This window comes from Carassius gibelio, chromosome B4 (genome assembly GCF_023724105.1).
Source record: "Carassius gibelio isolate Cgi1373 ecotype wild population from Czech Republic chromosome B4, carGib1.2-hapl.c, whole genome shotgun sequence".
Taxonomy (NCBI): Eukaryota; Metazoa; Chordata; class Actinopteri; order Cypriniformes; family Cyprinidae; genus Carassius; species Carassius gibelio.
The window spans coordinates 6,338,998-6,352,247 of NC_068399.1; the positions used below are offsets into that span (position 1 = coordinate 6,338,998).

General features: G+C 36.6%; 1 protein-coding gene across 1 annotated transcript; it reads right to left on the reverse strand.

Moving 5' to 3' along the window:
- Nucleotides 1–1,241: 1,241 nt before the first annotated feature.
- Nucleotides 1,242–11,223, reverse strand: LOC127956329 (C-type lectin domain family 4 member F-like). The gene is made up of 6 exons (XM_052554167.1): nt 10,933–11,223; nt 4,132–5,034; nt 3,817–3,942; nt 2,282–2,409; nt 2,075–2,181; nt 1,242–1,982 (listed from the first exon to the last, which is right to left on the reverse strand). The coding sequence occupies exons 1-6, from the start codon at nt 11,069–11,071 to the stop codon at nt 1,844–1,846; spliced, it is 1,542 nt and encodes a 513-aa protein (XP_052410127.1). The 5' UTR covers nt 11,072–11,223; the 3' UTR covers nt 1,242–1,843.
- Between the last annotated feature and the right edge of the window lie 2,027 nt (nt 11,224–13,250).

Below are 13,250 nucleotides of genomic sequence, written 5' to 3' on the forward strand. Positions count from 1 at the left end.
ATATATATATATATATATATATATATATATAACATTTGTACTCTGCTTATCTTTTACATTGTACATTGGTGTAAGTTTAAGGTTTCTTTTGAAGAGCTTGATGTAATTATTATAAATACTAACCACATCTTTGTTATGTAGCAACTACTAAAAAGACAAAAGCAACTCACCCACTTTACCAAGAAAACTCTTAAATCCATTTTTCTCAGATTTTACCTGCTCTCTCATTGGTCAGGTTTTCATTTTTGGATAAGAGCTATTGTCTCTCTTGAGTGAAGAAGACACACAGCACTATGACTGCAGTCAGCAGAGGAACACACAGCAGAACCAAACACACTACAGCTGCTCTGGAGCTTCTGCTCTTCACTGAATCACTTCCTGTGTATCAACAAGCATGACTTTATTCTCTTTATTTATGCTCTTAACACAGCACATATAAATACAAAACATGAAAACTGAGAAAATGCTTGTGCCTTTAAGCCATTATTGACAAATATTTTGTGTGATGAAATGTATTCTAATCTTATTACCTGTGAGTTTCTTATGACTGGATTCCCGTTGCATTGTGGTCCATTGTCTGTTTTACAAATACACCTTTTGTAGCAAAAATATTTTTATAGATGTTGTCAGTGGTTTTTCCATATTCTTTGTACATTTTCCAAGTTCCTCTCTATTCTATATCTTTCTTTAATCTGCTTTCGACGTTGCCAACTACTTTTTCCTCCTGGAGTGTATTATGTTACTCATCTGTGTTTGATATGGCCAGTATTTAGGCAGAAAGAAACTTCGACTTGCAGAATGTTACTGTAAATGTTTGTTGTAACAATGTCAATTGTCTTCATTTAAATTAGTTTCTATGACAAGTTATTACAAAATCACTCAGTATCTGTAAGAAAGTAATGTTTACCTTTATTCTCAAGGGCCAACAAACATGTGGAAAACGTTTCCATCCCTATTAACGGTAAATTTATATCATGATAAATATCAATATCGTATCATATAGGTAAAATAGGCCAGTTTTTTTCTGAAATATTTATTTGATTGTTGAATTAAATAAAAAAAAAAACAAATATTTAAAGTTATAACAACAAGTATTATATCTAATTTTTTAAGATCAGAGTATAGGAAATAATAATAAAAATAAAAATAGTAATAATAATAATAGGCCGAATATAGCAAAATAAGCATAACTGAGGTTTGAAGACACTTTTTTGAAAGGTTTGCAGCAGAGGTTTATAGTATATTTAGTACCTTGTGCAGAACACACAGTTGATCAAATGTGTGTTTATGTGTGTGGCGACATGCACTACTAGGTTTAGGTGGTTACAGTGTTTCTTGTTATGACTGGCTTCTGAGGTGATTGGTACCGTTACACCATAGGGTACTTTATAAAGGGTGAACATTATTCTTATCCAATCAGATTACTTATTTTGCTAAGGGTTTTTTTTGTAGCTGTTGTTGTTGCTTTTATTTATTTATTTACTTTTGTGGAAAACAGGTGCTATACCTTTATATCTGTAGTATTGTAGAACTGTAGAATATATTGTTAAAATAAAGTTGTTGTTTTTTTTCCTTTTTTTTAAGTAGAAAATGATTTAAATAAAAAAATAAGTTCTTCAAAACAAATATGTTTGATATGCAAAAATTTTTTGAGAAATTGCTCACAAAGAGTTCCCCAAACAATAAAGAAAAAAAAAATTAAACAAAAGTCTGACAGGTTAATCAGGCATGTTCGTAAAGTGCCTCCACAATTATTTATTTAAATGTTTTAGATGAGTACATTTAATCAATTTTTATAATGTTGCATGTGGGTAATGTTATGAGAACATTTTTTATTATGTTCCTAGGACACAATCTGTGAAGTACTTGTCTCACAGATCCATTTAAAAGTTTCATAACATGAATAATCAAACCACCCAGAGCTATAGCTTAGAGCACAGTTTGAATAGTAAGAGTAGCTAGGAGACCAATGCCACCAGAACCTGCATCAACAGAGAAGCATTACAGTAGATGTTCAGTGATGCTTTCTGTGAGAAACATTTATTTTATAATAATCAGTTCAGTGATTTCTTACCCAGAGGTCAGTGTGCTGTTATCAACCCATTTCCAGCTGCCTTCCACCTCAATGTCAGTCAGACCAATCCAGAAAGCATCATAACCAGAAATGTTCTTAACAAATTCCTTGGGAAGTTGAGCAATAACACATTTCTATTATAAACTGACAGTAGATCTATTTTGTCACTTATCCAGCTAAACAACACACAGAGTATCTCTCACTCACTTGTTCCTCTCTGTTGTTTATGATGATCAGATCTGCTCCTCTCTCTGTACAGTATCTTCTGCTCTCATTCCAGCTCCTCATCTCAGTGGACATGTAGTAAAAATGGCATTGATAGTAAATCCAGCCATCTGTGTAAAACAACTATTTTTTAATTGCAGTCTACTCTAAACTGAGTAAGTTATGAAGTGTCTATGTACACTAAATGCAAATAGCCTGTCTTGTTTTCACTAACTTCACCCACCGTCCTCTTCAAAAGAAATGCTCTGCATGTAACCCATCCAAGTGCACACACACAGCAGTGAAAAGTGAACACACACCCAGAGCAGTGGGCAGCTATATATCCAGCGCCCAGGGAGCAACTGGGGGTTCAGTGCCTTGCTCGAGGGCATTTCAGCCATGGGTATTGAAAGGTGGAAGAGAGCGCTGTACATTCACTCCCCCCACCTACAACTCCTGCCAGCACAGGGACTCGAACCGGCGACCTTTGGATAACTAGTCCAAGTCTCTAACCATTAGGCCACAACTGCCCCTAAATACTAATTACTGCCCCCTAGAATTACTCTTGATGTACAAATACCTAGGATTACTAACCAGGGGCTGGATTCACGAAACATTCCCAAAAATTCATCTTAAGAATATTTTTCTCTTTTTTCTTAAGATTGTTCTTGAGACAAAACCTAAGAAGAATTCAAATTATTGAAAAGAAACTTCTTAATTTTAGGACAACCCCAGACTTGTCTTAAATCCCAAACAATAATAATAATTCAAATTAATTTATTGGGTTATTTCAAATTAATTGTTATATTTAAGCATTACAACAGCTACATAATACAGTACATGGGAGGACTAGGGATGTGCACAAGTTTTCTGAAGGGACAGCGATGACATGATCATAAACATGATCGCTCATGATTCGCCTGTGTGTGATGATGCTTTTTGCTGACTTCAAAACTCATTAGCAACTCTAAAACGAGTCAGATAGGGAGCTTTAATTGAACACCGTTAATTTTAGCTTATAAATACGTAATCTTTGGCAGTATTCAGCGCATATGAATGCGCAGGACACATTTGCTGTAGAAGCGTGGACTCACGTACCGGAAGCATTCGCTCAGATGAGAGCGCAAAGACACGGCACAAAAAAATGAATTAAACATATCGCTGCACCTTGAGACAGGCTATTTTAAAAAGTAACTGTTCAAAAACAGACCGCATTAAAAAAAACATGAAACTGAACGCCAGTTAAAGTCGCAATGAAAATTGTGTGCATGCTTATTGTGATTATTAGGGTAATCTACGGGAAGCACAAAAAGACAATAGTCTTGTTAAGTCTTAAGTCTTAGTCTTAGCCTCATGTATTAATTGAGAAAACCACTGTTATTTTCTTTTAAAGAAAACATACTTTAAACATTCTTACGAACTTCATGGGATTTATCTTAATTTATTTCTTAATTTATTTCTTAAGAAGATTTTCGTGAATTTAGCCCCAGATGTTTCTTCAACATGTAGCAACTACAAAAAAGGCAAAAGAAACTCACCCACTTTAACGAGACATTTCTCAAGGTAATTTTTATCCCATTTTAGCTGCTCTCTCTCATTGGTCAGGTTTGTGTTCTTGAGCATCAGCTGCTCTCTCTCATTGGTCAGGTTTGTGTTCTTGAGCATCAGCTGCTCTCTCTCATTGGTCAGGTTTTCAGTCTTGAGAATCAGCTGCTCTCTCTCATTGGTCAGGTTTTCAGTCTTGGATATTAGCTGCTCTCTCTCATTGGTCAGGTTTTCAGTCTTGAGAATCAGCTGCTCTCTCTCATTGGTCAGGTTTTCAGTCTTGGATATTAGCTGCTCTCTCTCATTGGTCAGGTTTGTGTTCTTGAGCATCAGCTGCTCTCTCTCATTGGTCAGGTTTTCAGTCTTGAGAATCAGCTGCTCTCTCTCATTGGTCAGGTTTTCAGTCTTGGATATTAGCTGCTCTCTCTCATTGGTCAGGTTTTCAGTCTTGAGAATCAGCTGCTCTCTCTCATTGGTCAGGTGTGTGTTCTTGAGTATCAGCTGCTCTCTCTCATTGGTCAGGTTTGTGTTCTTGAGTATTAGCTGCTCTCTCTCATTGGTCAGGTGTGTGTTCTTGAGTATTAGCTGCTCTCTCTCATTGGTCAGGTTTGTGTTCTTGAGGATTAGCTGCTCTCTCTCATTGGTCAGGTTTGTGTTCTTGAGTATTAGCTGCTCTCTCTCATTGGTCAGGTTTGTGTTCTTGAGTATTAGCTGCTCTCTCTCATTGGTCAGGTTTGTGTTCTTGAGGATTAGCTGCTCTCTCTCATTGGTCAGGTTTGTGTTCTTGAGGATTAGCTGCTCTCTCTCATTGGTCAGGTTTGTGTTCTTGAGGATTAGCTGCTCTCTCTCATTGGTCAGGTTTGTGTTCTTGAGCATCAGCTGCTCTCTCTCATTGGTCAGGTTTGTGTTCTTGAGCATCAGCTGCTCTCTCTCATTGGTCAGGTGTGTGTTCTTGAGGATTAGCTGCTCTCTCTCATTGGTCAGGTTTGTGTTCTTGAGGATTAGCTGCTCTCTCTCATTGGTCAGGTTTGTGTTCTTGAGCATCAGCTGCTCTCTCTCATTGGTCAGGTTTTCATTCTTGGATATGAGCTGTTGTCGTTCTTGAGTGAAAAAGAAACACAGGACTGTGACTGCAGCCAGCAGAAGAACACACAGCAGAACCAAACACACTACAGCTGCTCTGGAGCTTCTGATCCTCACAGAACCACTTCCTGAACAACACAGACATGATGTCAGTCCCTTCACTATTATTAAATATAGCACAGATAAAAACTTGATCTCTCTCTTTGAAGGTTTGTGCCTATTAGTGTTGTCACACAAAATTTCAGTATTCGGTACCGATACCAGTGAAAATCCACGGTTCTCTGTACCAATTTCAGTACCAAAGCAAAACACAAAAATATGCTAATTAAAAAAAAACTTTTTAGCACTAAAAATAAAACCAATGCCATTCTTTATACTTATTTACAATTGTGTTTAAAGTTATTCTACAAGTTATATAATTTAATTTGTCTTTTAATTTATGAAATTTAAACATTTTATTTTTGGTAAATAAAGGGGATTTGCTATTAAAATTAAAACATGGAAGAAATATTGTGATTTATTTCTTTAAAAAAATAAAGTTTTATACAAAATTTCAACAGTAGTAGCAGTATCACATACATTTTACTAAATAATAGTAATATTTCTAGCACAATGCCTTTATGTAAAAATGAACTTTTAGGCCTGCATATTTGTCATTTTAACTGAACTTAAGACTGGTGGTGAATATATTTTTGGTCATTGAGGGTTTCTGTAAAAAAATAGTAATAGATCATATTAATTATTATTAAAAGATAATACTACTACTAATTCTACTGTCATACTAATGTATATACAATGCACTATGAATTGATGAGCTGATGGGTTCATGAATATTAATCACGTTGTCTGCATTCGGTCAAACTGATTTGCTGAAATCAAAACAGGGACAGTACTATTCAGCGCCAGCCAATGAAATTGCCATTTGCCCATTAGCTCCACCCACTAACTCCATTATTTTGCCAGGAGAAGACAACAAAGAATAGTTTACATATAACGTGTCGATTCAGCATGGTAAAACTCTCTCTGTCTCTTGATCTCGATCTCACTTCCGGTGTGTCTGGGTGCGAGTTTTGACGGAGTGTATGAGCGTGACTGTAGGGCTTGTGAGTGAATCTGTGTTTCTATTTTTCCCCTTGCTATTTTTTCTGGTCTTTTCTATTTAGTATTTTTTGTTCTTTGTTGGGCCGCGTGCTTTCCACTTTACCGGGGAAGCATGTCGGCCCCACGCGTGCAGGTTTTGAGTTCACTCACACGGCGTAATGCGGTCAAAGTAGCCGCTGCAGTGAGTGTGGAGGAATGTTGTCTGCCATTGGTGAGGTTGTGGGGCACGAGAGCGTGCTATCCGCCTCCAGAATGAATAGTGCCATTGTGGTGTTTCTTAATAGTGTAGATAGTCAATGAAGTCAATGAAGTAGTCGAACATGGAATAGTCATTGGTGCTGATTTTGTCTCTGTTCTTCCTCTTCACGTTGTCAAATGTTCCACCGTTCGTAAGTGAGTGAGTGCAAGAAGCATGTGTGACGGATTGTGTGGAGGAAGAGCATTTTTAAAAAAAGGCCTCATAAAAGCAAGATGATTAAAAAAATATTTGATGCCAAAATAAGTAAAACGAGTGAAGTGCAAGACGATGTGGATCAGGATACAGTGATGGTGGGTCTTCTGACTCTAGTATGACGCTTTCTCAGGGGGAGTTCATTGGTCGGGATTACGGACTTGATGATATTAAGTTATTCCTTAGATCAACAAAAAATAAAAGAGGTGTGCACGTGCAGGAATATTTTCCTGATACCAAACAGTTTGCTGAAAAAGCAAGAAGCCTAATGGCAGAGAGTTGTTTTACAAACAAAGAAGTCTATCGAAACACCAGTAAGTTTTACAGATCACAGTATGGTGCACTGTAAGCTTATTTTAAGCTCAATAAAACCAAAAAGCGCATACTGGCATTTTAATACTAATTTGTTAAATGATAATTTTTTTAAGGAATCATTTAAGTATTTCTGGGAAACTCACAGAACAAAGAAGTCTTCTTTTCAATCATTGCAACAGTGGTGGGATATTGGTAAGGTAAAAAATAAGACAATTTACTCAACAGTATACTCATAACGTTACTAAGGAGTTGACTCGTTCTTTAGAGTTTTTGGAAAGAGAGATAATTGAATTTCAAAATTTGGCTCAATCTACAGGTGAGATTCATTATTTAGAAGCCTGCTCAAAGAAGAAAGCTCAGTTAGCTGATCTACTGGGGCATAAAGTACAGGGGGCTCTGGTCCGTTCACACTTTCAAAGCGTAGACCAGATGGATGCACCATCCCAATACTTTTATCAATCTGGAAAAAAAGAATGGGCAAAAACGGTTTAATCATGGATTGCGCTCCGAAGATGGAGTTTTATTGTTGGATCCTGCTGATATTCGGGGAAGGGCAGTACAGTTTTATCAAAATCTGTATAGGAGTGAGCTCAAGTCAGAGTTTTGTGTGGAGAACATTTTCCTTGACAGCCTACCAAAGGTGTCAGAGGAGGGGAATAATGATCTTGAAGGAGTGCTGACCCTGGAAGAGCTCTATAAGGCCCTGCAAAGCATGGAGTCTGGGAGGGCACCAGGAGTGGATGGCCTCCCGATTGACTTTTATAAGGCTGTTTGGTTGGAGTTGGGTGTAGATCTGCTGGAGGTACTGAAGGACAGCTTGTCAAAGGGCGGGTTGCGTTGAGTTGCCGAAGAGCGGTGATCACTCTTCTTCCAAAAAAAGGGGACCTTACAGATATTAAGAGCTGGCGCCCTGTCTCGCTTCTCTGTAGCGACTATAAAATACTTTCTAAGGCATTGGGTAACAGATTGGCTGGAGTGTTGGGTCAGGTTATCCATCCGGATCAGACATACTGTGTCCCTGGTAGATCTATATTCGATAATATTTCTTTAATTCGGGATTTTTTACATCTCTAAATTGTTAAATTTGAACTGTGGCTTGATATCTTTGGATCAGGAGAAGGCGTTTGACCGAGTAGAGCACTCATATTTGTGGAATGCTCTAAAAGCTTTTGGTTTTAGCAAAAGATATGACATGATGATTAGACATGATGAGGGTACTCTATTTTGATGTTGAGAGTATGCTGAAAATAAATGGTGGCTTATATGCTCCTTTTCAGGTTCTCAGGGGTATCAGACAAGGTTGCTCCTTGTCTGGGATGTTGTATTCCTTGGCTATTGAGCCATTGCTTCAACAGATAAGAGGTCAATTAAGTGGTTTGTTTTTACCAGTTTGTAATAATAAGATTTGTTTGTCATCCTATGCCGATGATATTGTGGTGATGATCAAAAGACAAAGTAATGTGCAGATTTTACTGAATTTAATTGAAGAATTTAGTCTGTTGTCTTCTGCAAGAGTTAATTGGAAAAAAAGTGATGCTTTATTGTTGGGACAATGGACTGATGGTAAACCTTGCCTTCCTGATGGTTTGTGTTGGGGGTATAAAATATTTAGGAGTGTATTTAGGGGATGACTGTGTGTTACAAAAAATTGGGAGGGGCTGATGGAAAAAGTTAAGGGTCGCTTGGATAAGTGGAAATGGTTTTTACCGAATATGTCCTATAGGGGGCGAACTCTCATTGTTAATAACTTAGTGGCATCTTCACTTTGGCATAGATTGGCCTGTGTAGACCCTTCACCACAGTTTTTAGCGGAAGTTCAAGCTGCTCTTGTCAACTTTTTTTGGGACAAACTGCACTGGGTCCCACAAAGTGTTTTATACCTCCCCAAAGATGAAGGCGGGCATGGTTTGATTCACTTCCAAAGTAGAATGGCTGCTTTTCAGTTACAGTTTTAAAAAAGACTACTTGATGGTTCTACAGATTTCAGCTGGCGTGCTGCACCATTTTGCACACTAATGGGGATTTTGGACTGGATAAATCCCTCTTTTTAATGGATCCAACCAAATTGGATTTATCGGAACTGCCTGCTTTCTATCTAAATCTTTTTAAGGTGTGGAGTTTTTTTCGTGTTCAAAAGACTGAGAACTATTTTTCTCTCCACTGGCTCTTGCAGGAACCACTGATACTTGGGGCCCGGTTGGACATTGCTACTCACTGCCGTTTGCTGGGGTTCAGCACCATATTTCAGAAATCCAAGGTTTTTACATTGGGACATTTGTTGACTTTAACTGGGCCTCATTTTTAAAATGTGTATGTTGTATCCAATCATTTAGGAATCAGATCTGTTCGTTTATTAACTCGTTTTTTTGTCAAACTCAAATCATGTTTTACAGTCGATGAAGAACATTTGTTAAGATACTTTTTTACAGGGGTTTGTACTCCTGATGTTGAGGATCCATTTCCATGTTTGATTATTAAACCCAATCTTGAAGAAGGTATGGGTTTTTTGCTGGAATCAGGTGAATCTTTGCTTTTAGATTTTTTTGTCAAATGAAGGGAAAAAACTGTATAGAGCCTGTGTTTTGGTTTTTAATAAGAAAAAAGAACTGATACACCATGGCGTTCTGTTTTTAAATTGAGAAATGAGGTAAAACCTGAAAGGAGATCATTATATAAGCCACCATTGTCTAAAAGGTTTGGTGATATACATTGGAGAATTCTCCATGGTGCCATTGCTGTCAATTCTTTTATTTCGATGCTGAATCCAGAAGTTGATTCTGCTTGCCCTTTCTGTCTTCAAAGGGAGACTGTTTTTCATGCTTTCATGCATTGTTTTTTTGATTAGAACCTTTGTGAGATCCCTTACGAAAAATAACCATGGTTTTATTATAGTAAAACTGTAGTAACCCATGGTTTTTTGGCGTATTGACTGCCATTTGTAAAACCACAGATTTACTACAAATACCATGGTTAAACTATGGTTAATATAGCAAAACCATGGTTAATTTGTGATTACCATGGTTTAACTACAGTAACCATGGTTTTTTGGTTTTATTTGTAGTAAAACCATGGTTAATTTTTGTAAGGGATTAAAAGAATTGTTTTGTATGTTTGATGAAACCTTTTGTATTGAGACGTTCATTTTGGGTTTTAAGTACTTTCAGAAAAAAACGTTTCACCTGTCACCTGCTGAATTTCATTTTAGGGTCATTTTGGCTATTTATATCAGCAGGAAAAATAGAGTGGAACAAAAGTTTAGCGATGATGTGAATGTATGTTTTTTTAACTTTGATAAAATCTAGAGTTTTGATTGATTTTCAGTTTTATAAAACTATGAGAGCTCTTTCAACCTTTGAATTGATATGGTACAGTCATGGTGCTTTGTGTGCAGTTTGTGAAGGTGATTTGTTTTTTCTTTGTAATTTCATTAGGTTTTAGTATCCTTCTGTGTAATTTGTTGAATGGATTATATGGTCAGCTTATTGTGAAAACATACTGTTAAAATTGTAAATAAAGTTTCAAAAAAATAAAAAAAATCTCTCTCTCTCTCTTTGCATGTGTGAGAAACAGCGCTATCAGTAAAGCAACGGTGAGTCGTGCGCCTTCACAAAGAGTTTACAGAGCATCAAATACAGGTTCGCTGTGCGTCCATTGAGATGAAATGAAAAGTTCAGATCTCTTGATGGAGAGAGAACTCTGAAGCTCACATGCTGAAATTAATGCAAGCGTCATGCGCTTCAGTCTATGTAGTAAACAAACCCGCACGTCTCTGCCATTCATTAACGCGCAGAACACGGATTCATATTTCAAACAACTTTTGCGGCTTAACATTTACAGATACTGGTCTATATGGAGATTTGATTTGATTAATGTATGCTAACTTTGACAAATTCCATCACTATACATATTAAAATGTAAGTTTCATTTTCATGACTGGTTTTTTGAGATTCCGTCCTGCTTCGCGGAAATCATAGCGCTGAACCGGGTTTGAACGGGACCTCGATCGGTACTAACGGTACTTAAAGAAACCTGGTACCATCACATTTCTTTTTTTTAGTACCGACTTGGTACCGAAGTCCCGGGTCTTTTGACAACACTAGTGCCTATGCTATTATTTTTCATCATAAAGGCAAAAGTATTTATTATTAAATTCTGTTACCTGTGTGTTCAGACGGATGGATTCTCTTTATATTCAAGTCTTCTATCTCCATTGTGATTTTGCCTCTTATTGCATCCACATTTTCATAGATATCATCTGTTTTCTTTTGTCTCTCTCTTGTGTCCATTTTCTCAGCCATAACTTTATTTACTTTGAAATAGTTCCAGTGTCAACAAGTAATTAACAATAGAAGCTTTTCTGAAGCGGACCTTGTTATATTCTCAATGTGTGTCCTGATGTCTAGAAATATTTTGAGCATTAATATGTACAGGAAGTTCAGGCCCCCTCAGAATGTCACAGAGGAGTTTGTTCTATCAGAAGTTTAATAATTATACCAGGTACGTGCCAGTATTTGATTATTCAAAAACATTTTCAAGGACTAACATTTCCAGAAGGTTGAAAACAAAATTTTCTCCTGTAACCAAGTCATTATTAAAGTTAATAATTAAGTCATCATGGAAGACATAATTACATTACATAAAAAAAAATACAAAATATTCTGAAGATGTAGGGATGAAAATTAACTAGAGACACTACATGAAACTCATACATATTGCATTATCCTTTCTGAACTGACCCTTTGCAAAGAGCTTGATTGACAGGTGAGCTGACTAATCATAACACTGAATCTGACATTTTGTCCATCAAACAAATCAGACAGGAGTGTAGATCAGCTTCAGTGGACTTGAACTTGAAAAGTTGTTTGTAATGACGTCTTTCTGTGGTTGAAATAAAATATGCTCTGATAAGTACAGTAAATATGAAAAGATGGCCAGTTAAAGTGCCACTTGAACCGAAGCTCCAAAACGATCTGTCATGACGCATTTAAGAACCACAAAATGGCATTTATTGTTTAAAGCAATCTGTCATTACTAGTGGTCAACCAATATGTGTTTTTATCATGGAAAGCAGGGGGGCTGATAGCCGATATAAAGCATTTTTTTTTTATATCTTTATTAATATTTAAGAAATCTGAAATCATTTGATAAATAAATTTGTAAAATAAATATATTAATACTTTAGATGAAATTTTTCACAAATAAATAAATATTTAATAAAAAACAGAATTTAAAAGGAAGTAAACACTAACCTTGAACTCATTATTCTGGGAAGTTTGTGTGCACTGGGAATCATATTTTTCAAATAAAGCCAGGGTAACACTCATTTTACATGCAGCACACAGTGAAAATGCCATGAATATGACAGTGGGCAAATGCATAATCACAGCTCTATGATCGGGAAGTCGTGGCCTAATGGTTAGAGAGCTTGACTCCTAACCCTAAGGTTGTGGGTTCGAGTTTTAAATGAGGCACCCTTGAGCAAGGCACCGAACCCCCAACTGCTCCCCGGGCACAACAGCATAAATGGCTGTCCACTGCTCTGGGTGTGTGTTTTCACTGTTGTGTGTGCACTTTGGATGGGTTAAATCCAGAGCACAAATTCTGAGTATGGGTCACTTAATTTGAAATCACGAAATCACTTAATTTGAAATAAAGCATTTAATTCACACGGAACGACCGTCACACAGAGAACACGCAATCATGATGGATAAAAATACTTTGTTATGATAAAAAAGGTTTGTGTAATTAAATGGTCATCAGCCATTTAAAGATTTGTTTAAATGATATAAGTGCATATTTGCTTAATGCTGACGGCAAATGAGACAGTATTATAATGTTTGCTTTTCTATTACTAAGAATATAAAAGCAGTCGTTATAATACTTTTTGTGTAAATTAATTTCTTTGTTTAACCATTCTATCTGATTATTAGACAAAACTGTTAACGATGACAGCGATCAAGAAGAAAAATGTGAGCACTGTGCACTCAGGCGCTGCCTTTTTCTCAAAATAAAAGTCCCCCCTCTAACACATCAGCCAAGCAGAAAAACTATATCCGCCGATATATCCGCCTCGGCGATATCGGTCGACCACTAGTTATAACACTTTAAAGAGCCACAAAATGGTATTTATTGTTTACATTTTTTTTAATTGAAAAAATTTGAAAGTTGAGACTTTCACATACCAGAAGTAACTTGCTCTGTCTTGTCATATCAGATTGAACACAGAGCTAAAATCAAATTGAAATGAAATCCTAATAAATTAAGTGAACTTTGCAGAAGTACTTGACCTATACACATTATACCTTTATCCTCGCTGTTGGATTCCGTTGTATGGCCATTGGGTGGCTTTACATTTTCATTGCTTTATGATATTTAATCGCTTTTTCAAATTTAACTTTTGGAATTTTTTTTTTCAGTCGCTTTTTTTTAACAATTTTGCCATCATTAAATGCCAACATGCTAGTGAACTGTGTTGCG

What these genes read in the sequence shown, in the direction of transcription:
- LOC127956329 (XM_052554167.1), bottom strand. Translation starts at nt 11,071, where the DNA reads ATGGCTGAGAAAATGGACACAAGAGAGAGACAAAAGAAAACAGATGAT. An exon ending in GAAATGTCTCGTTAAAGTGG is followed by an intron (nt 2,410 to 3,816) that starts GTGAGTTTCTTT and finishes TGTTTTACACAG; the next exon opens with ATGGCTGGATTTACTATCAA. An exon ending in AACAGCACACTGACCTCTGG is followed by an intron (nt 1,983 to 2,074) that starts GTAAGAAATCAC and finishes CTGTTGATGCAG; the next exon opens with GTTCTGGTGGCATTGGTCTC.